Source organism: Vigna unguiculata, chromosome 2, assembly GCF_037176805.1.
Source record: "Vigna unguiculata cultivar grain cowpea cultivar isolate G323 ecotype 2 chromosome 2, ASM3717680v1, whole genome shotgun sequence".
Taxonomy (NCBI): Eukaryota; Viridiplantae; Streptophyta; class Magnoliopsida; order Fabales; family Fabaceae; genus Vigna; species Vigna unguiculata.
Window position 1 is genome coordinate 31,335,194 of NC_140793.1, and position 22,397 is coordinate 31,357,590.

General features: G+C 29.5%; 2 protein-coding genes across 2 annotated transcripts; one reads left to right on the forward strand and one right to left on the reverse strand.

Annotated features, from left to right (window-relative positions):
• Positions 1 to 6,474: 6,474 nt before the first annotated feature.
• Positions 6,475 to 12,179, forward strand: BGAL3 (beta-galactosidase 3). The gene is made up of 19 exons (XM_028058516.2): positions 6,475 to 6,836; positions 6,927 to 7,022; positions 7,119 to 7,231; positions 7,339 to 7,405; positions 7,548 to 7,640; positions 7,773 to 7,916; positions 8,177 to 8,265; positions 8,344 to 8,449; positions 8,543 to 8,630; positions 8,850 to 8,968; positions 9,052 to 9,216; positions 9,381 to 9,565; positions 9,890 to 9,999; positions 10,085 to 10,194; positions 10,483 to 10,593; positions 10,677 to 10,790; positions 10,878 to 11,080; positions 11,167 to 11,503; positions 11,594 to 12,179. The coding sequence occupies exons 1-19, from the start codon at positions 6,657 to 6,659 to the stop codon at positions 11,720 to 11,722; spliced, it is 2,559 nt and encodes an 852-aa protein (XP_027914317.1). The 5' UTR covers positions 6,475 to 6,656; the 3' UTR covers positions 11,723 to 12,179.
• A 6,010-nt stretch (positions 12,180 to 18,189) lies between these two features.
• On the reverse strand, positions 18,190 to 19,838 carry TRX1 (thioredoxin H-type 1). The gene is made up of 3 exons (XM_028058881.2): positions 19,664 to 19,838; positions 18,642 to 18,764; positions 18,190 to 18,523 (listed from the first exon to the last, which is right to left on the reverse strand). Exons 1-3 carry the CDS (start codon positions 19,757 to 19,759, stop codon positions 18,380 to 18,382), a joined length of 363 nt encoding a protein of 120 aa, XP_027914682.1. The 5' UTR covers positions 19,760 to 19,838; the 3' UTR covers positions 18,190 to 18,379.
• Between the last annotated feature and the right edge of the window lie 2,559 nt (positions 19,839 to 22,397).

Consider the following 22,397-nt stretch of genomic DNA (forward strand, 5'->3'; position numbering starts at 1 on the left):
GTGGTAACAACTTTGCCTACTCTCAAAATGTGACCATTTTATTCCGCATAATAATAATAACTTAGTAAATACATGTCAAAATCAGATAAAATTACTGAATTTTACCAAATATAATAAAATCTATAGAACCATATTTCGTATTCGAAAATCTGGCCACGACACAAATTAAATAATAAAATAAAATTTCTAAAATTTAGGATGCGGTAGAGGTTGAATCTATTAACATATTCATAACATTCACAAAGATAAACTGGTTTCTTACAAGATAATGAAAGATATTCACTTATAAATTTAAATTACATCCATAGACGTTAATGAGGAGCTACTTTAAGGTTAAAATTTAAAATATTTTAAAAAGGAAATTAAAAAACTATATAATAATTTTAGTTTAATACTCCCTTCATTTTTTTAATTATCTCTTTCTTGAAATATAAATAATTTAGTTTGAGACATGATTTGTAAGCTAGTTAGTTATTTTTTAAACTACATTTCCCTTGTTTACGCTGGAAACACTTTAGTAATTCTTTTCTACGATAAATGAAAAGTTAATTAAAGCAAACACTACCACGGATCACTAATTATTGTCTTATTGAAACTTTAAATTGGTGTTATCATTAAAAGTATATGGCTTACATAATTATGTCGAGAGATAATCTTTCTCTATGAAAGTATTAAAACATGAATATAAGAAATCTGAAAATATTCACCTAGGATAAGCAAGAGATGAAAGTGTATACGGATCCCAGACAATTTAAAATGTTGTTACTTTATGCTTTTAAAGAGCATCTTAATATGACCATTGAATATTTCACAGGAGTAAAGTGGGTGGAGCGAGATTTATGGACGAATAACACAAAAGCATGGTTTATTTTATAGCATCAACAAAAGAACATGTTTTTTTTTTATTCGTTGTCATTCACAATTCACATAAATGCTGATAAAAAAACACAATTTATATAAATGACTACTATTTATATACTAGTATGACTCATTGAGTCAATTAATTACGGTATATTGTTATTGTTATGGGATTGTGGTGTGAGAATATTTCAAAGTCCAAGATATAGGCTATGAAGTGGGTGAACTAAAAGTTCCAATCTCAATCCGCTTTTTTCGGCGTTAAACGTTGTCTATGAACACAAGCAAATATAAAAATCATACAAACATAAAAAGATAATACTTTAAATGATCCACTTTTAATCCACTGTTAGATCATCATATCACATCACTAAAAAGAATAAAAATAGACGATTTAATGATGATTGGAGAACTAATTGTATCAATTTTCTCTTATTATGTGAAATGATATCTTTTAAGTGGTATTAAAATATAAAAAATAGAAAAAATGAGAAGTCACTTAAATAATGCTATTTCATTAGAAAAATGAGACTATGACTCTCATTTTTTTACTCTCATCCTTTATTATTTGTTGTGACTTAGTGTGGACCATTTATTAATGTACTACTGTCTTTTTCTTTAGAATAATCAACGATTCACACTAAAACATCTCAAAAAATAAAAAATGTAAGTCAAAAAATGAAAATCATAATATTATTTTTCATCTCATTATAAGATAAAACTATCAAAAATCTCGGAGATCGTAAACGAGAGAGTGTGAAGCAGAATTATGGGAGGGTTGAGAACAAAACATGGCCACGTGGGTGCTTCAGCTACAGAGACATATATCATGAACAACCAACCATATTTATAAACCACATTTACTCAATTTTAAACCTGTCACTTTGGGTTCTTTGCAGCGCCTGAAACCTAATTTAAGGAGCACATGCATGGTAGAATAATTTTTCTGGTTTAACTGATAGGTTAAAACTAAGTATTTTAAGGAATCATATACACACACAAAGCAAGTGCACAAAGTACACTTTTGCTTTCTCTATCTTTATACTGTTTTTGCAACAAAAGAAAAGGTGAATATTCTGTCAACGAATAACGAACTTTAATTCTTTATCTGCAACCAAGATATTCACCGAAGCCAAGTGAGAGAATAACTCAACACCATCCCTGTTTGGCTTTGATTAGAATGAGAACATAAATCATTTTCTATTTTATTTATAATCAAATGTTGCACCCAATTTTTTCTTTTTATGATTTTCTTTAGTGATCTCGGACGATTTTGGATTTGGCATTATGTTATGAATTTTTCATGGTTAGTTATATTAACATTAGTTTTTATCAGCTACAGATTTAAACTCACAATTTAACACTTTCTCCCTTCCATTTTATGACCCAGTGAATCTTACATCTATTAAATATAAATAAACGTAAATTAATTTGTACAAGTGCTAGTAACTTATTTTTAAAACTGATTTTAAAACCTGTAAAAAATTTATTTTCAAACAATCGAAAAAGGTATAGCACAAGTGTGAATGAATATATGAGTGCTAAAACTTGTTTAATACCATAAAGTTGATTTTCTGTTGAATCAACTTGTATGCTTTCTCATATTTTATTAATAGAGACGCATATGATGTTTCTGACTCACTGCACAAACTCAGAACTTTGTAGTCAAATTTTGACTTCACACTTCTTTATTCACTTAGAACTACCACTTAGTAAAAATATATTAAGAAAGGAATTTTTATGCCTTTTTTTATATAGCTTAATTTTCCCTTTTGGCCATACGACCCCAATTTCACGTATAAAAAATGGACTAGTTTATTTCCTTAGTACATGCCATTTGCTTTTTGTTACGGTTGGTTTTGGTGAACTTGATGGACGGAATTATTTAATATATATGGTTGAACCTCTTTTACATTAAGTAGTGAACTAATTATCACTAGAAATTGAAAAGTCTTTGATTTGTTTTTTATACGAGTGTATTGTAGTGTGTGTCGGACAAATTACATAATACAAAAACATCTTTATACAAAATTATTTATCAAGTTTAATTAGTAAATTATTTTTATATTTAAGTTAATGATTTATATGTCCTTGTATTTTTTTTATTCAATTAAATATCTATTGCTATTAAATTAGATTAACGTAGTTTTTTCTATGTACGTAGGTGACCATCTTTCTGTCTAAATTCTCTTATCCTTTTTAACCCTTTTTATCTGACGACACCCACCACCTCTATGCATTCCGACAACATCCACCACGGTCACCATTGTGCAGATTTTCACCATTCCCTCTTCTTCCATCACTAACATTGTTTATCAATTCACTCTACAAAAATTTTAAATAACGTAGTGAATCGGATTCAATTTATAAACTAAAATTTATTGTTAATTAAAACAGTTTTTAAATTAATTATTATAGTGAATTTATTTCTAAATTGGTTACTAATATTAGTTATCAATATTTTGACTATCAAAAAATTTTACATAATGACCAAATTAGAGATCAATTTAAAAATTATTTTAGTTACTAATAAATTTTAGTTTATAAATTATTATCAAAATTGATTATTATAGTGACTAATTATTTTCTGTCAATAAAATAATCATAATTTAGAATAATAAGTAAAAATATGGATATATTGAAAGTGGATTTAAATTAAAATAAATTTGAACATGCTATCAGTTTGTGAAATCTTATATTTATAATATGTTGCATGATATTTCTTACATCATATCAAATTTATCGTAGCTAAATAATATATTGATAACATTGTTTTTTTACCTTTTATTGATGTTAAGTTTTGTGAATAAAATCAACTCCTACCTAACTTTTATCTTGTTTAATCCTTTAGTTTATGTTATTTTTGCATTGTTTCGTATTTTAGTTGTTTTATGTTTTTTTACTTCTAATCTCTATTATGAGTGTGTGAAATAAAACAATAGGAAGCAATTCTGGTGGAGGAAAACAAGTTCAAACTCAAGGAAGCATGATTGGACATGAAAGATTGACTTTTACACAAATAGTCATGTCGAGGGGCACCGAGATCAAGTCCAGCACTGCAAACATCGATAAAGGACTCACCTATACGTATATACTGCCTTGGATCAACCTTGGAAGGCCTAAAATGACCATTGGGCGCCAGGGTCACTCGCAGGGCGAGCTGGTAGCTCGCTGGGCGAAAATGACAGACCAGAACTATAGTATTTGAGTCGCTGGGCGAAAATATGGCTCACCCAGCGAGTTGCATGTCCGAGAACGTCGATTTTAGGCCTTGCTGGGCGAGTGTGAAGCCGCTGGGCGAGAATATTGACCCCAATACGTGAATATGGTTATTTAATCATGTTTTTACGAGAGTATTAAGAGATTCCTCATTTTTCATGAATAGAAACACATTGGGTGCTTGGGAGAGACTCTTGGAGGCTATTAGGGGTGTTCTCCCTTCTCCTTCTTGGGTTTCCTTCTTCATCCATGGAGGTTTTACCCCTTTTGGGTTTGAGAGGATGATGGGCTACAAAATTGGAGGCGGAGATGTGAATGGGAGGCGCAAGTAGAGCATTGAGCACTATTCAAGAACCTTGGGAGAGGGATTGTTTCTACTTCATGGTTCTAATTTCTTTCATATTCTTCAATTTTGTAAAACCCTAAGTTCTCCACCATAGAGAGCAATTTCTATTTGTTGAGATTAGATGTAAAACATTGAATTGTTGTGTAAAATTGTGTTGTTAATTTATATGCTTTTCCAATTCATGTTGGTATTTGATTTCCATGCTTAATGCTTGATGTGGATTGTTCCCATGCTTGATTTGTGATTCTTGAGGTGTTGAGAAACATCTTTAGAATCTAGATTTGAAATTAAATACCTAATGGATGCTTGTATCTATGAATAGAACTTGGTTCATTAGTAATCTTAGATTCTTGAAACTAATGCATGATTTCACTTGTTGAGGATTCAAGGAATTGAAACTTGATGAGTAATCATAGGCTCAAAGGCTCTAGGAATATGATTTGAGTATTCTTGTGAATTGATTTTAACATGAATATGGAATTGGGATAATTTAGAATGCATGAGAATGAAATGGTTGAAGTCTAATCTTGACAAATTGTAAATACACTATGTTAATTTCTTGTTGGACACCAACTGTATCATAAAATACAAAAAAGAGTTTCCATTGTGTTTGTGTGAACTTTGTGTCTAATTGAGTCGTGAATTGCGAGAGTTGTCATGTGTTGCACAAGTTCCTTGGGAGAGAATGATAAAATACTTATTACTTGCTATGTGCGACCGGTGCACTTGCCATGTTGGTTTTTCACTAACATATATTAAAAATAATAGTTAATATGTTAAAATTGATTATTATAATTAATAAATTATTTATGAAAAATAATTGACTTAAAAGATAATAAACTACTATTTGGAATGAAATTACTACAAAATATTAAATAATGTTAGGTTGTGATGTCGCTCACTTAATTTTTCCTTATGCTTGGGACATTATCGAAAGGATAATAATATTTTGATTATTAAATTTTGACAACTTTATTTTATAATCAAATGTGTCATTTTCTAAGTGGTTTTTGAATATTGAGAATGAGAAAAAGGAAAACTGAAAAATCACTTAGAAAATAACACCTAAAGTTGTAAGAAAAATATGTCAAAATTTAGTAGTCAAAAAATCATTTTTCTTAACGGAAATATTGAGACAAGAAAAATAAAGGTGGTAGGAAATTGGTATTACACGAAAGTCTAAAGAAATTGACAAAAAGGGCTAGGCTTGATTTTCCTTTTGTATGGTATCCAAAGCGAGGGTTTTGTGTGTTATGGTTATAGTAATTCTTTAATTTACTATTGCTTTGATTATGCTTTAAAAGAAAATGTCCAACACTGTGAAGTTGTGACAGTGGTAAATGGCTGTTCCGAAGACAATAGGGTAATGGGTTGGCTCAGAGCTGGTTCACATGAAATGACCAATTAAAACCACAAAGAAAGAAGGTAAAGAAAAAAGGGTTTCGTGTTCACATGAAATCAGCACTCATGTGTGGGCCATAAATATCGCATTCATCCACTCACCCATCAAACCAACCAATATATTGCTTAAACTGTTGCTAATTATATTACTAATTCTATGTTAAGCTCTATACAACAAACCACATAGTACGAGAAATAACTGTTTCACGTATTACGTATTGTACCACGTTTTTCATACAAGGTTATTAACGAAGGAGCACCGCTTTTTATGCGAGAAACGAACTTCAGTGTTTACTCGTTAACAACTGAAAATAACACTACTACAATCGGTCAACAAAAAAACTGTTGGAGAACATTTATTTATTTACTTGAGTGGTTTAATTTTAAATTTTAAATAAACTCGAAATGTTTAATATTTGGGGCATTTAATTATTATAGAGTTGTTGCCGTAGCGATATTTATTTAGATCACATTCTTTATGTTATGGTTGTTTGGCACAGAGAATAGACATACCATTATTATTACATAATTATTGTTACTTTGGAGCATTTGTTGGTCGCACAGAGCCACGCTCGAAGCGGTGTTCTCGACACCTGTGGCTACGAATGAGTGTGTGAAAAAAAGCTGTTTTGTGTTACGTCTTTTATAAATTGGTCTACTCAGTACTCAACACTGGGCGGAGTGAGTTTATTAACTTCGTCACTCTCTTCTCTTTCTCTATCTCCTTGGATACCAAAACCATAGCACTCAAACCAACACACTCTCTCTGCCTTTTCTTTCTTCTCTCTCCTAGCATTCCCCCATTGTCTTCTTCGTGAGTGTTGGGGAAAGCATGGAAACCACCTCAGTTTCCAAAATGCAGTTTGCATTGTTTTGTTTGGTGTTGTGGTTGGGTGTTCAGCTGGAGTGGGTTCACTGTGATGTTACCTACGACAGAAAGGCCATTCTCATCAATGGCCAAAGGAGACTCCTTTTTTCTGGCTCTATACATTACCCAAGAAGTACCCCAGATGTAATTTTCTTCTTCCATTTCTGGCAATTTTGTTTTCTTGTTTGGCCATAGAAACTTTACCTTGTTTACTGCTTTTTTTTTTCTGTGTAGATGTGGGAAGATCTGATTTACAAGGCCAAAGAAGGAGGCATAGACGTCATTGAAACCTACGTCTTTTGGAATGTTCACGAGCCTTCTCCTGGCAATGTATTTTACCGACACTATTTCAGTTCCTTAATTTTTTTTTTCTTGTTGAAATTGAGGTTTATTATCTCTGTTCTCTCTCCACGCAATTCGTTTCAGTTCAACTTTGAAGGAAGCTACGATCTTGTGAGGTTCGTGAAGACAATACAGAAAGCGGGGCTATATGCTCATCTTCGCATTGGACCTTATGTCTGTGCAGAATGGAATTTCGGGTACCTTAAAAAATCTCACACCCTTTTGTGTTGTTTGTTTCTAACTCGAGGTTTTGGTCTTGTGGGGTCGTGTTCGATTCTTCAATGATTTCTCTTGTAATGTGCAGAGGATTTCCTGTTTGGCTCAAGTATGTTCCGGGCATCAGTTTTAGAACAGACAATGAACCTTTCAAGGTCTCTCCCTCTAGCGCGTGCGCCCGCACACACATACACACACCTCGAAACCAATTTTCATTTACATTAACTAACTACAGGAAAGTTTGGGATTTCTTTCTACTGAAATGGTTTTGTTGATGACTCGTGAACGGTGTTGCAGAGGGCAATGCAAGGGTTCACTGAGAAGATTGTGGGAATGATGAAGAGTGAGCGACTCTATGAATCTCAGGGTGGCCCTATTATACTCTCTCAGGTGTTGTTTAGCCTCCATTTATTACTTGCTTTCTGTGTATCTATCTTCAACCACTAGTGGCTGTAGACTTTTCAGTTTAGATCTGACTAAATGGCTATAATAATAGTGATAAATGCACAATTGCTGTTTCAGATTGAGAATGAGTATGGGGCACAGAGTAAATTGCTTGGACCTGCTGGCCAACGTTACGTGAACTGGGCTGCAAAAATGGCTATTGAAACGGGAACGGGGGTCCCCTGGGTGATGTGCAAGGAAGATGATGCACCAGATCCAGTGGTGAGCATTCTCATTCATCCTTCCTCTAGAAAGTTATGTACTGTAGTATTACATGCTGTGCTCAGACGCACCATCAACATATTTTTATATTTTTGATTCTGTTGTTATTATTATTATTATTATTTTTGTTGTTGTTGTTGTTGTTATTATTATATAAAAATGGAGCATCTTACGAATTGTAGCCCCAACCTTTCCTTTTCAAGAACCTTGCATGTTCAGGAGTGTGGTTCATAAATCTATTTGTTTCCTTTTAATGGCAGATAAACACATGCAATGGGTTTTACTGTGATTATTTTACTCCGAATAAACCCTATAAGCCTTCAATGTGGACCGAGGCTTGGAGTGGCTGGTAATCATTTTTATTGTTACTCTCTAGGTTTGGGATTAAAGAAATGAGCTTGTATAATTTTTTCTCTCAAATATGTAGGTTTTCTGAATTTGGAGGTTCAATTCATGAAAGACCTGTTCAAGATTTGGCATTTGCAGTTGCCCGATTCATACAGAAAGGAGGGTCTTTTGTTAACTACTACATGGTTGGTTTCTTATCCACTAACTCAATTGATAAATTGACAATGAAGATGATGACAACAGCATTTACTCTAGTAATTTTCCTTTGCACATTGTAGTATCATGGGGGAACCAATTTTGGCCGTACAGCTGGAGGCCCTTTCATCACTACAAGTTATGATTATGATGCTCCACTGGATGAATATGGTGAGAACTGATAATTTTGTAATTTATGTAACTACTGGCTATTGCTGTTTTTTTATTTAATTGATTCAATCACATCTATATCAACAATTTTCCATCCGAAAACTTGTTCATTGGTCTGAAGTATCGCACTCTAAATGCTTTCGTTAGTCGTCCCAACATTACTCCCAGACTTTATTGCTGATTATTTAACTGACTACATAAGTTAAACAAAAATGATAGGTTTGATTAGGCAACCGAAGTATGGTCATCTGAAAGAGCTTCACAAGGCCATCAAGATGTGTGAGCGGGCTTTAGTTTCAACTGACCCTGCTGTTACTTCATTGGGGAACTTTCAACAGGTTTAACATCTTTTTCTCTGTCTCTCTCTTCACTGTGCCAAAACTTTCTTTACTGACCCTAGTGAGTATTTTCTTTTTTCTAGGCTCATGTATACTCTACAAAATCTGGAGACTGTGCTGCATTCCTCGCAAACTATGATACAAAATCTTCTGTTAGAGTGATGTTCAACAATATGCACTATAACTTACCTCCGTGGTCCATCAGCATCCTTCCTGATTGCAGAAATGCTGTTTTCAATACAGCAAAAGTATGTACTAAAAGTCTTAGATTTGAATCCATATTCCTTTGGTACTCTGGGATCACCATTATGCTTCCTCGCACACAATTTTATACACCTTCAGTATCGTCATCAATGGTATTCAACAATTTAAAATTGTATAAAGCCACTAAATTCATCTTCTCGTCTGTTAGGTTGGAGTGCAAACATCTCAGATGCAAATGCTGCCAACAAATACTCATATGTTCTCATGGGAGAGATTTGAGGAGGACGTTTCTTCTCTTGATGACAGCTCTGCAATTGCAATCACTACTTCTGGTCTCCTGGAACAGATAAATGTAACACGGGATACAAGTGATTATCTTTGGTATATAACCAGGTAAGCTTGATTTTCTAAATTTGTTTAGGCTTGCTTCTTAAGTAAGCGACTTTGCCAATCTCGTGTTGTTTTAGTTCCGCCTACCACACATTGACACTTTGATCAATATGTAGTCCTCATGCTTAACAATTCCCTGTGTTCATTTTTCAAATAGCAGATTACTTGCATTAACCATGAAAATAGTTGGCTAATTTATAGATGCTTAATATGGAATTGACAACATGAGATGGCTTTGACATTTAATGGAATCTCTCATAGGATCCTGCTACTGGACGTTTAGAGACCATTTTCTCCTCACTAATTATTTCATGTCTATTTTTCTAGTGTTGATATAGATTCATCCGAATCTTTTGTCCGAGGAGGCACACTACCCTCTCTCATTGTTCAATCCACGGGCCATGCCGTGCATGTTTTTATCAACGGTCAACTTTCAGGTGTGTAGTCTCTGCTTTCTTCTTTACTAGATCTCCCTTCCATGTTATTAGCCAAAGGAAACATGATAAATATGATTGAAAACAGGTTCTGCCTTTGGAACACGGGAGGATAGGAGATTCAGATATACTGGCCCAGTAAACCTCCGAGCTGGAACAAACAGAATAGCTCTGCTCAGTGTTGCTGTTGGGCTTCCTGTAAGTTCTTTTCCACCTTTAATTTCCAAAAAAATAAATCCTATTACATCCAAGTATCGATCAATGCAATCCATTGTCAAAATCCAATTTTTCAGAAAAGTCATTTAAGGTTTATTTCATATGGTTTCTCCTTGAGTTTTCCTACGAAACATCTCAACCTTTTTTTTAATTGAGCGAGTTGTCATTGTGTCCACTAATTCTCCTCATCGTTGTCTCTACTGTGCTTATAAAGGCTTTATTCTTGTCTATTAATGATTAATATCATTATTTTCGGATGTGTTGTCATAGAATGTGGGAGGACATTTTGAGACTTGGAGCACAGGAATCCTTGGTCCTGTTGTACTCCGGGGACTTGACCAAGGAAAGTTGGATTTATCATGGCAAAAGTGGACTTATCAGGTTGCTTAGTCTTACTTTAGCTTCTTGAGTAGTCTTGGTTTCAAAGGAATTTTTTAATCAAGACATGCCAACTTTTTAAACAGGTTGGGCTGAAAGGAGAGGCCATGAATCTTGCATCTCCAAATGGTATCACTTCTGTAGAGTGGATGCAGTCAGCATTAGTTTCAGACAAAAATCAACCACTGACATGGCACAAGGTAAAAATAAACAGAAATCTGCTTAAGCCTCATGGAAACCAATTAGTGGCCATAGAAAAATGATAAAATTTATTGGTATATTTGCAGACTTATTTTGATGCTCCAGATGGAGATGAGCCGTTGGCATTGGACATGGAGGGTATGGGTAAAGGTCAGATATGGATTAATGGACTGAGCATTGGAAGATACTGGACTGCTCCAGCTGTTGGTAATTGCAACGGTTGCAGCTATGCAGGCACCTTCAGACCTCCAAAGTGCCAGGTTGGTTGTGGCAAACCAACCCAGCGGTGGTAAGTATTATTTTTTGTCGACATTGTAGGTAATGGTTGGCACAGTCAGGCTCAGAGTCCCTTATATTTGGTACTAAACATTTCAGGTACCATGTACCTCGATCTTGGTTGAAGCCAAATCATAATCTGCTAGTTGTTTTTGAGGAACTTGGGGGAGAGCCTTCAAAGATTTCAATTGCAAAGAGATCAGTGAGCAGTGTCTGCGCTGATGTGTCTGAGTACCATCCAAATGTTAGGAATTGGCACCTTGAGAGCTATGGGAAATCAGAAGAGTTCCATCCTCCCAAGGTTCACTTGCATTGCAGTCCTGGCCAAAGCATCTCTTCCATTAAATTTGCAAGCTTTGGAACTCCTTTGGGGACCTGTGGAAATTATGAGCAGGGAGTTTGTCATTCTCCCTCTTCCTATTCCATCTTGGAGAAGGTACTCTTCAACTCCATTTCTTAATCCAACTTTGCAATAAGATTTTCTATAGATGATTCCATAACTAATGTTCTTTGTTACTTATCTCAGAAATGTATAGGGAAGGCCAGATGCACGGTCACTGTATCAAACAGTAACTTTGGGCATGACCCTTGTCCAAATGTGTTGAAGAGGTTATCAGTTGAAGCTGTTTGCACTCCAACCAAGTGGAGGGGATGAATGATTAAAAGCACCATTATACGTGCAGTATGCAGTGACTTAACAAGGAAAAGTCAAGAACAATAATAGTATAGGTAATGTTAGTGCCATAGTCGTTTTAGGGAGACTTAGTTACTAAATTCTGATATGTTGGTGCCGAAGGCACGAGGTTTATGATTTTTATTGAGTGATGTGTCAACGGGATTGTGTAAATTAGTGATTATTGAATAGGAGAGAGTTTTAAACCAAGAGTTCAAAATTTGGACCCTTGTGTGTGAATTTGGAGTGGTAGTTCCCTGCCTTCAAAGTTTTAACTATAGGCACGGGAAAGATAGGAACTTTGGTTGGTGTGATGTTTTTTTTTTTTTGGTTTTAGTTTGTGGGGTAAATTAAACTCCAAATCAGGTTTAAGTTAGGAGCGGATCCTACTGTAACCGTTCTCTCAACCAAGCTGATTTATAGTTTATTGTTCTCTGCACGTTACCTTCTTTTCTTCTTTCTTTTTGCTTTTATGTTGCAGCATTTACCAATGGCTGTGTAGGCATAGATTTGTAAGTGCGGTGCCTTAGGGCGTTGTAGATTTATAGTTTATTGTTCTCTAACTTTTTTTTTTTTATTTATTTATAAATTTGTCTTTAAAAATGGTTTGTTCTACATAGTGAAGTTTAGTGTTATTATATTTGATGACGAAATATAAAGTTAAGAAATAAAATCAAACAAAGAACTTTAAAAAGAGATGAAATAAAGGGTTAAGAATGTTTTAGTTATTAAATTGGAATTGTCCTGTTTAAAATTTTGATATAATTTTGATATATTTTAGTCTCTAAACTTTATAAATAAGTTAATATAGTTTTTTTAGCTTAATTATGTTAAAAAAAATTTACATTAAATTTGTTTATATTACACATTTGTACTTCAATATTTGTTGAAAAACATTTTTATATGTAAAAGAATTTAATAAATTGAAATAAAAGGAGTATATTAATTATTTTTTAAGTTTAAAACTTAAAATAAATTTTAAAGTTAGACAAATTTCAATTTTATGTCAAAAATTAGAAACTAAATAAATAATTAATCCAAAAATAAAACATTTAAGGATGTTAGAAAATTGAATTTAACTTAATTTTTATTAGATTAAATTGATTTACTAAATTATATTAGGAATTTATAATGAACTTAATCGTGCTTTTGTACTGTAGTTGTATAAAATAAAAAACAATTTACTAAGACTATAAATGTAAAAATATGTAAGTTGTTGAATCTAGGTTTATCGACGTGTAATATGTAGTGATATTAAGCATATTAGTATACGGTTATGATGTATCAATACTTTAACTTGGATCACATATCATATCCGATACTTTAATGATAATTATCAATGAAGTATCTATTCATAAAGTTGTAGTTAGAGATGGCAAATAAACCCGTGCCCGTGGGTATCACCCGAACCCGTCCCCGTTTTGACGGGGAATCCCCGCTTTGACTGGGTATGGGTACGGGTATGGGTAATACCCGAAATTTTCAACTGGGGATGGGATGGGGATGGGGATATATATATACCCGCCCAAATACCCGTCCCCGCTTAAATTACTAAACTATTTATAATTTATTAAATAATCTAAAAAATATATATAAATAAATAATATATTTACACATAAAATATAATATAATATAATATAATATAATATAGTATATATACATATAAATAAAATATACTTTTATATATATATATATATATATTTACACATATACATGTAATATAATATAATATACATATAATATATATACATAATAATATAATATAATATATATAATATATACGTATAAAACAAATTAATCATTTAACTAGTGAGATCTTTTATAAACAAATTTATAACATTACAAATTTATAAAAATTTAAAAGAAATATATATATATATATATATATATATATATATATATATATATATATAAACATAAAATATCTACGCATATACATATAATATATATACATAATAATATAATATATATTATTATATTTATATTATTATATAATATAATATAATATATACTTAAAATAAATATATATCTATAAATATATATATATATATATATATATATATATATATATATATATATATAAACATAAGATATCCACACATATAATATATATACATAATAATAATAATATAATATATAATATAATATAATATATATAAATAATTATATATATATATATATAAACATAAGATATCCACACATATAATATATATATACATAGTAATATAATATAATATAATATATATATATATATATATATATATATATATATAACATATTTCTCATTCTCTTTGTTTTTTGTTATATAACATATTGACAATTGCTTCAGTTTTAGATCCAAGGTACAAGATGGACATGTTAGAATATTATTTTTATAAATTGTATGGTAATGATTTTGATCTGAAACTTAGTAGGATTCGTCAAATGTGCTATGATTTGGTTTTGGAATATCAATCAAAAAAGAATGAAACTTCTTCTTATAGAGCTACATCATTGGAGTTGGGAAAGGATGTTGATAATGATGCGAATGAATTTTTAGAGTTTATGGCAAAAAAGAAAAAATCTAGAACTACAGTTATGAAAACAAAGTTGGATTATTACTTGGAAGAAGATAATTTGTCGGTTACACAAGAATTTGATATCCTATCATGGTGGAAAACAAATGGGTTAAAGTTTCCAACCCTTCAAGCAATTGCAAGGGATGTTTTAGCTATTCCAATAACAACTGTAGCTTTTGAATCTGCTTTTAGTACTGGTGGTCAGATATTAACTTCTCACCGTAGTCGACTTCATCATATTACTATAGAGGCTTTGATGTGTACAAGAAGTTGGATATGGAACTCAAACCATCTAGGTAAGTTACTCAAATTTATTAATATTTTTTGTTAGTATTTTTTGTGAATTCTCATCTAATATTCTACATTTGGTGTTTGTAGGTGTTAAAAAATTAAAAGGAAAAGATGTTCTCATGAGTGAAAATGAATCTGATGAAGAAGGTACATTATATTCTAGTAATTAAAATTTTCAATTTCAATTATTATATCATATCTAATTTTTCATTTTTTTTCTATGTGTAGGTGGATCGAATGCAAATGAAACCACTGATCATTTGTAAAATTAATAAATATTTTGGTTATTATAAAATTTTAGTAATGTGTAATTTTTTAGCTTTTATATAATTATTTGAATTTTATTTAGTTGTTATTTGATACTTTAATTTGAGATTTATACTATTATAATATTTTTCTTAATATTTGACATCATGAAAATCAAAAAGAGTATGTTATTTTAATATTGAATATTTTGATAGTATCATGATTCCGTTGGTGTGATTTTTAATTTTTTTTTATAAAAAATATTTAATTGATATATGGAACAATAAAAAAATGGGTATGGGTATGGGTATAAGAAAATACCCGTTACCCGGTGGGGATGGGGATGGGTAAAAAGTTGTATTCCCGTTGGGTTTGGGGATGGATGAATTTTTATTATGGGGATGGGGATGGGATCATGATACCCGTACCCGCGCCCCGTTGCCATCCCTAGTTGTAGTACATTACAATGAAATATTTGAATAATGATAAATTTGAGTGACAAAAAATAATTAGTCACTATATAGTGACCAATTTGACAACTAAAATAGTTCCAAAAATTTATAATTCGTCTCTAAATTGATAATTAAAATAGATTTAATTATGAATTGATTTTTAAATTAGTCACCAACATTAACTACTAGGTTTTGGCTACTATAATAATTAATTGGTCTTTAATTAGAAATTTGGATTCACACATTAACAATCATATATTTATTATGTTTGTAAGAATTATTGTAAAATTTTCAATATTCATATATCATGTATCTATCACGTATCGTATCAACATATAAGATATATGTCGTATTCGATAGATATATCATATATGTGCATCATATCTTTACGTGTTCTCTTTGGAAAAAAATACTTAAGAACTTGAACCTTTAAAATAATTTACATTTAATTTAACCAATAGACCAGAGTTTGTTATGAAATCAGTAAATATATATTAAATAATAAAATTATATTTTAGACAGGGTATGACTTATTCAAACATAACAACATATTCCATATCTTTTAAACATAGCAACATAATTTATATTTTGAAAATTTTAAAAAAATATATGAGATGAATTATACATAGAATTAATAATAATAATTTATAAATTGTAAACATTAATTATTTTAAATAAAAAAATTAAGTTAAAATAAAATGAGTTCAGTTGCTTATTTAATACCAACATCAGCTTCTCAAATTAATTCATTTTCTCATAAAATATTTTCTGAGTAAACAATTAATTGAGTCGTGCTAGCTTCATTACTCTACTATGTAATTTTTTCTTATTTTTATTTTGTTGTAATTGTTTAAGATTTATTAGCTTGATTACGTAACAAGCTACACGATGACTGTATTATAAAGAAATATAAATATAATTATCTATGTCTCTATATTTATATATTTCTTTTTTCGGTACACAATTTTTAACCACTATTTTAAAATATTTTGTACGTAACTGTCACAATTTTTTTTTTCTTTTTCATACTTTGTTATTATATTTGTAACTTCTACTTAATGCAATTATTAATTAATTATTTTAAAAATATAATTGTTAACCGATTTTTTAAAAGTATCCGTTATTTTGAAATTCCTTTCTAAAACTGTCACATGTTTTTCTTTTTTTTCTTTTTTCTCTATTATACTTTTATTATAGTTGTAGTTTCTACAGTTAAATTTTAGTACTCTTATTATTTTTCTCTTATATATTATCTTAATCAAAAAATATATATATATATATATATATATATATATATATATATATAATTGTATAATTATAATTATATATAAAGATATTTTTTGTGTTCACAATTATTTATTCTTAATTTATTTTTTATAATATAATTATTTATTTGTTTTTGAAAACTAATCTTTATTTTTACATGTTTTCTATAAAATTATTGTATCAATTCTTTTTATTGTTTAACAATTATTTCTTTTTCTTTTTCCTATTTATTTCACTTATTTTTAATAAATATAAATTTACTTTGTACATTAATTTAATAATATTACAATATAATTATTTACTAACATAATATTATATATATTTAAAAAATACAGACACAAATACACATGTTTACCCTAGTATATATAAAGAGATTATCTTTATTGTGTTTATAATTACTTATTTTAATTTACTCTTTACAATATAATTATTTTTTTTAAAGACTATAACCATTATTTTTACATATTTTCTATAAAACTATTCTAACAACTAGTGTATATGTGATATTATATTAATAGGTAATATTAATATAATATTATTAAGTTATAATATATAAAATAAAATTATATTTATTAAAAATAAAGTGAAATATATCAGAAAAGATAAGAGAATAACTATTGATAAATAAAGAAAAATAGAGAAGCATAAATAAAGGATTTTATAAAAAAAGTTTATAAAAGTGATGGTCAATTTTCAAAAATTTTATAAATAATTATATTTTAAAGAGTAAAATTGATATTTTGAAATGTGGACACAAAAGAGAAATCCTCTTTATATATTGTTAATATGTTTAATACCAATTTTGAAATGAGTTCAGTTGCTTATTTAATACCAACATATTTGAGAAAAAAATTAAATATTTCACTAATTTAAATAACCTATATCTATATAAGGAAGATACTTCTATTTTATTTTTTATAATATAATTATTAATTAATTTTAAAAAAAAATTGTTAACTTCTTTTTTAGAAATAACCATTATTTTAAAATATTTTGTATAAAACTTATTTTTTCTCTCTTATATATTGACTTAATTAATTTACATATATTATTAATATATAATACAATATATGTTTAAAATAAATTGAACACAAAAACATTTTGTTTACACTAATGATAATAATTAGACTAGTAACAGACTTATTTAAAACATGATATTATAAGAAAAATAATACTTTGACCCTGCTAAAAAATATATTCACTTGACAACTCTCTGATAATATAATAAAAATGTATATTAGATTTTAAAATAAAAAATAAAATAAATATGATTAAATATTATTATGAATTGTAATATTTTTTTTATGGTGTCAACTTACCGCCACTCATATTATAATAGTTTTTAAAAAAAACTATGATGATGAGTGTGTAAGAAAAATATATAATTTAGTATAATAATGAGAACTACATGTTTATTTCTTGAAATACATTTCATAATAAATCACCCATGGGACAAAATCATTTTGTAAAAATCCAATAAACTCAAGTTGGTTTGGGTCACTATGTGAGTTCTTGTTACGCGAGCGAATTTCATCTATTTATAGCACCACGACTCATTCTTTGATTGACTTAAAATTTCTCCACAGTTCATCAGCATGTAAAATCAAGAGAACTTGTGTAACTATGATTCATGATATATATAACACCATCCACTATTATTTAAGACTGAAACAAAGCACCAGTTGGTGTATCCAGAAACAGATGACAGAGTAAAAAACTACTTAGTGAAATAGCAAAAATAAGTGTAGTACAAGATTCTAAAACATAAATATACCAAAACATAAAATGTCTTTGAAGCTGAAAGTAAAGTGCTAAGATGAGGAAGATTATGCAGTAGATGCAGAGAGATGTTTCTCTATTGTCTGCTGCAATTCTTCCTTCTTTGCTCCCACCACTTTGCCCAGAAGACTTCCCTCTTTCACAAACACAAAAGTAGGCATTGCCTCAACAGCAAAATCTTGAGCAACACTCTGCAGTCAACAAATTGTTTATCATTATTCTCTAAACCAGTATATTCTTTTCTTCTTTTTATCTGCTGTTTTGCTTGACAAAATAATAAATATATAACTAAGTGATTATTTACTTTACCTTTAATTCGTCTACATCCACCTTCAGAAATATGGCATTTGTGTATTTCTTAGCCAGTTCAGCCAGGAATGGAGAAATGAAACGGCATGGTCCACACCAAGAAGCAGTAAAATCCACCACAATCTGACACAATTACCATTGAAATGTAACTACATATTATAATATCACACATTTTTATAAGATCAAACTTACATATTTTTCATAACTCTTACATAAATGGAATTACCCCACAAATATTATATCTCACAGATCTTGCAAAAGGACAAATGATGAGAGCAGGAAGGTTAAAAACTGACTATTTCAAAGCTTAATATTATCAAGCCACTGATAACAAATTAATCATCGTGTTTGATTAGTGTTTACGATGATTAACATATATGGCACACGATTCAATTTGATTACCACAATACTTTTTTGGTAAATCTGATGATATACACAGCACTCAAGATCAATTCAAGATCAATTTTGAAAATCAAACTCACGAGTTGTTCACAAAAAGTGCAATGAGTATAGCGTGCAAAAACAGTGAAAAGAAATCATTATGTATGATCCTCCACACACATGCGATCTACGAAAAGTGCAATTTCATTAACAGTTAATGAAAAACCCTAGATTAACAAGCTCGATGGATAATGAAAAATAAAATCAGTAGAGTCCTCCACAGTTTCTTTCGTCCTCATCGGATTCAGAGAAACATATATTCTCCAAAAAGCAATACAAATCATCACCACAAAAAAAAACATAATTTTTTTTTTTCAGAATCCTCTTTTAATCAAGTTTCAGAACCAGTGAAGGATGAATCAAAATATAACAAGAAACGGCAAAGTTAAGCACAGATCGAATCCAACGATGCACCCTTCAGACCATTTATTAATAAAACGATACATGATATATGAGACGTAACATGATGTGAAAATGACAACAAAAACGAAACAAAATTAAGAATCATAACATAAATTGAGATCGATCGATCCATGCAGATATAAAAATAAAAATAAAAACGAATAAAGATGGATACGTACGAGTTTCTTTGATTCATTGCCTTTTTGGAGTTGTTCCGTCCATGCCTCAATGGTGTGGCAGCCGATGACTTGTCCCTCTTCCGATGCGCCAGCCATTCTCTGAATCCTTATTTTCTCAGAAAGAAACCTTTGACAGTTACAAAATTTCAATTGAATATCAGAACATAGCCATAGCAGCTGCTGTGTCACAACTTTAAATAGGCAACGCGTAGCAGCGTATGGGTACCCACTCTCGCCAAAATGGGCTCTCCTTTCTCATTATTTACCACTCTGCCACCAACTATGATTTCTGCTAATCCATACGAAATTAAATTAAATTGCCCAATTAATTGAATTGATTCATTTTTTCGAATTAAAATAAAATCATCCTCACCGTGTGGATTTCAAATTAAAAACACAGCTTCTCAAATTAATTCATTTTTTCATAAAATATTTTCTGAGTAAAAAATTAATTGAGTCGTGCTCGCTCCATTACTCTACTATTTAATTTTTGCTTATTTTTATTTTGTTGTAATTGTTTAAGATTTAGTAGCTTAATTACGTAACAAGCTACACGATGAGTGTATTATAAAGAAATATAAATATAATTATCTATATCTCTGTATTTATATATTTCTTTTTTGTGTACACAATTTTTAACCACTATTTTAAACTATTTTGTACGTAACTGTCACAATTTCTTTTTTCTTTTTTATACTTTGTTATTATATTTGTAACTTCTACTTAATGCAATTATTAATTAATTATTTTAAAAATATAATTTTTAACCAATTTTTTAAAAGTATCCGTTATTTTGAAATTCCTTTATAAAACTGTCACATGTTTCTCTTTTTTTTTCTCTATTATACTTTTATTATAGTTGTAGTTTCTACCGTTAATTTTTAGTACTCTTATTATTTTTCTCTTATATATTATCTTAATCAAAATATATATATATATATATATATATATATATATATATATATATATATATATATATATATATATATATATATATATTTATAATGATATGTAAAGATATTTTTTCTGTGTTCACAATTATTTGTTTCCAATTTATTTTTCATAAATATAATTATTTATTTACTTTTTAAAACTAACATTTATTTTTACATGTTTTCTATAAAATTATTTCATCAATTTTTTTTATTCTTTAACAATTATTTCCTTTTCTTTTTCCCATTTATTTTACCTTTTTTAATAAATATAAATTTATTTTGTACATCAATTCAATAATATTACAACATAATCACTTACTAATATAATATTATATATATTTAAAAAATACGTATACAAAAACGCAGTAACATATGTGTTTACGTTAGTGTATATAAGAAGATTATGTTTCTTTTCTGTATAGTTACTTATTTTTAATTTATTCTTTACAATATAATTATTTATTTATTTTTTAAAGACTATAACCATTATTTTTACATGTTTTCTATAAAACTATTCTAACAATTTTTTGTTATTCATTAACAATTATCTTCTCTTCTTATCTTCATTTATTCTACTTTTCTTTTAATAAATATAAATTTGTTTTGTATATTAATTTAATGATATTATAATATCATCACTTAGTAATATAATATCATATGTATTTAAAAAATACTTACACACAATATTCTTTATAACATAATTAATTTTAAAAAAATATAATTGTTAACTAATTTTTTTAGAAGTAACCGTTATGAGAAACACATGCATTTTTTAGATTTATCCGAGTGAACGACAAAATTAAAGCGTTTTGTTTTCTCTCTATCATTCTGGCATTTTGTATGATTTAATAAAAGTTTAATTAGTCGCAACATACCCACTTTTGTGTGAATGTGTCTAAATGGTACTTGTTTTTAACTTTGTGTCTATTTAGTACCCAAATTCGTTAATTTGCATCAATGTAGTCCATTTTCTTTGACTCTATTAAATAAGATAATGTCTGACTTTGTGGACCTGGTAAGTGAGGAAAAATGTTGTGACATAGCACGTGAGTTGTGTGTGATGTAGAATAGTGCAGTGATAGAAAAAAAAATAAAAAAACTGAAGTGACACTTTTGTTCCTATTTCTCTGTAGTTGATGGTGAAGAGGGTTTGCTGAATTTGGGAGACTTCGCGCGATTTGGACAAAATTGAAGGTTCATTTGACATCAAATTGGCTTCGATTTCGGATCCTTGGTATGCAAACCAGTATTTGTGTGTGTTGATTGCATTCTTTGTTGTTGGGATGGTGGGGTTTAAGGTATTTGTTTGAATCTTGTGCATGGTTTAATTTATTGTTGTTATGCGGTGGTGTTATCGATTTTTTTACCCCTGCAACAAATGAGTTCCTCTGGCTCAACATGAAGATGACAATGGATAATTAGGGCTTTCAAATGAGGAAAATAATTTAAAAGAAACTTTAAAAGAGAGATATAACATGTTAAACCAAGATGACCATTGTACAATTATGTTGTTCATTGACACATATCTGTTCTACTATGTCATATCAGTGCATTGTTAACGATGTTTTTGAAAACTTAACGGATAGACTTTATTGATGTAAATTAACGAATTTGGATACTAAGTAGACTCAAAGTTAAAAGCGGGTACCATGTAGACACATTCAAATGAAAGTTGGTATGTTACGACTAATTATACCTTTAATAAATAGTAGTAGGCGTTTTTACTGTAAATAAGCATATCTTATTAATATAAGATTCAAATTTTATATAATTGCCTAACATAACATTTAGATTTTTTT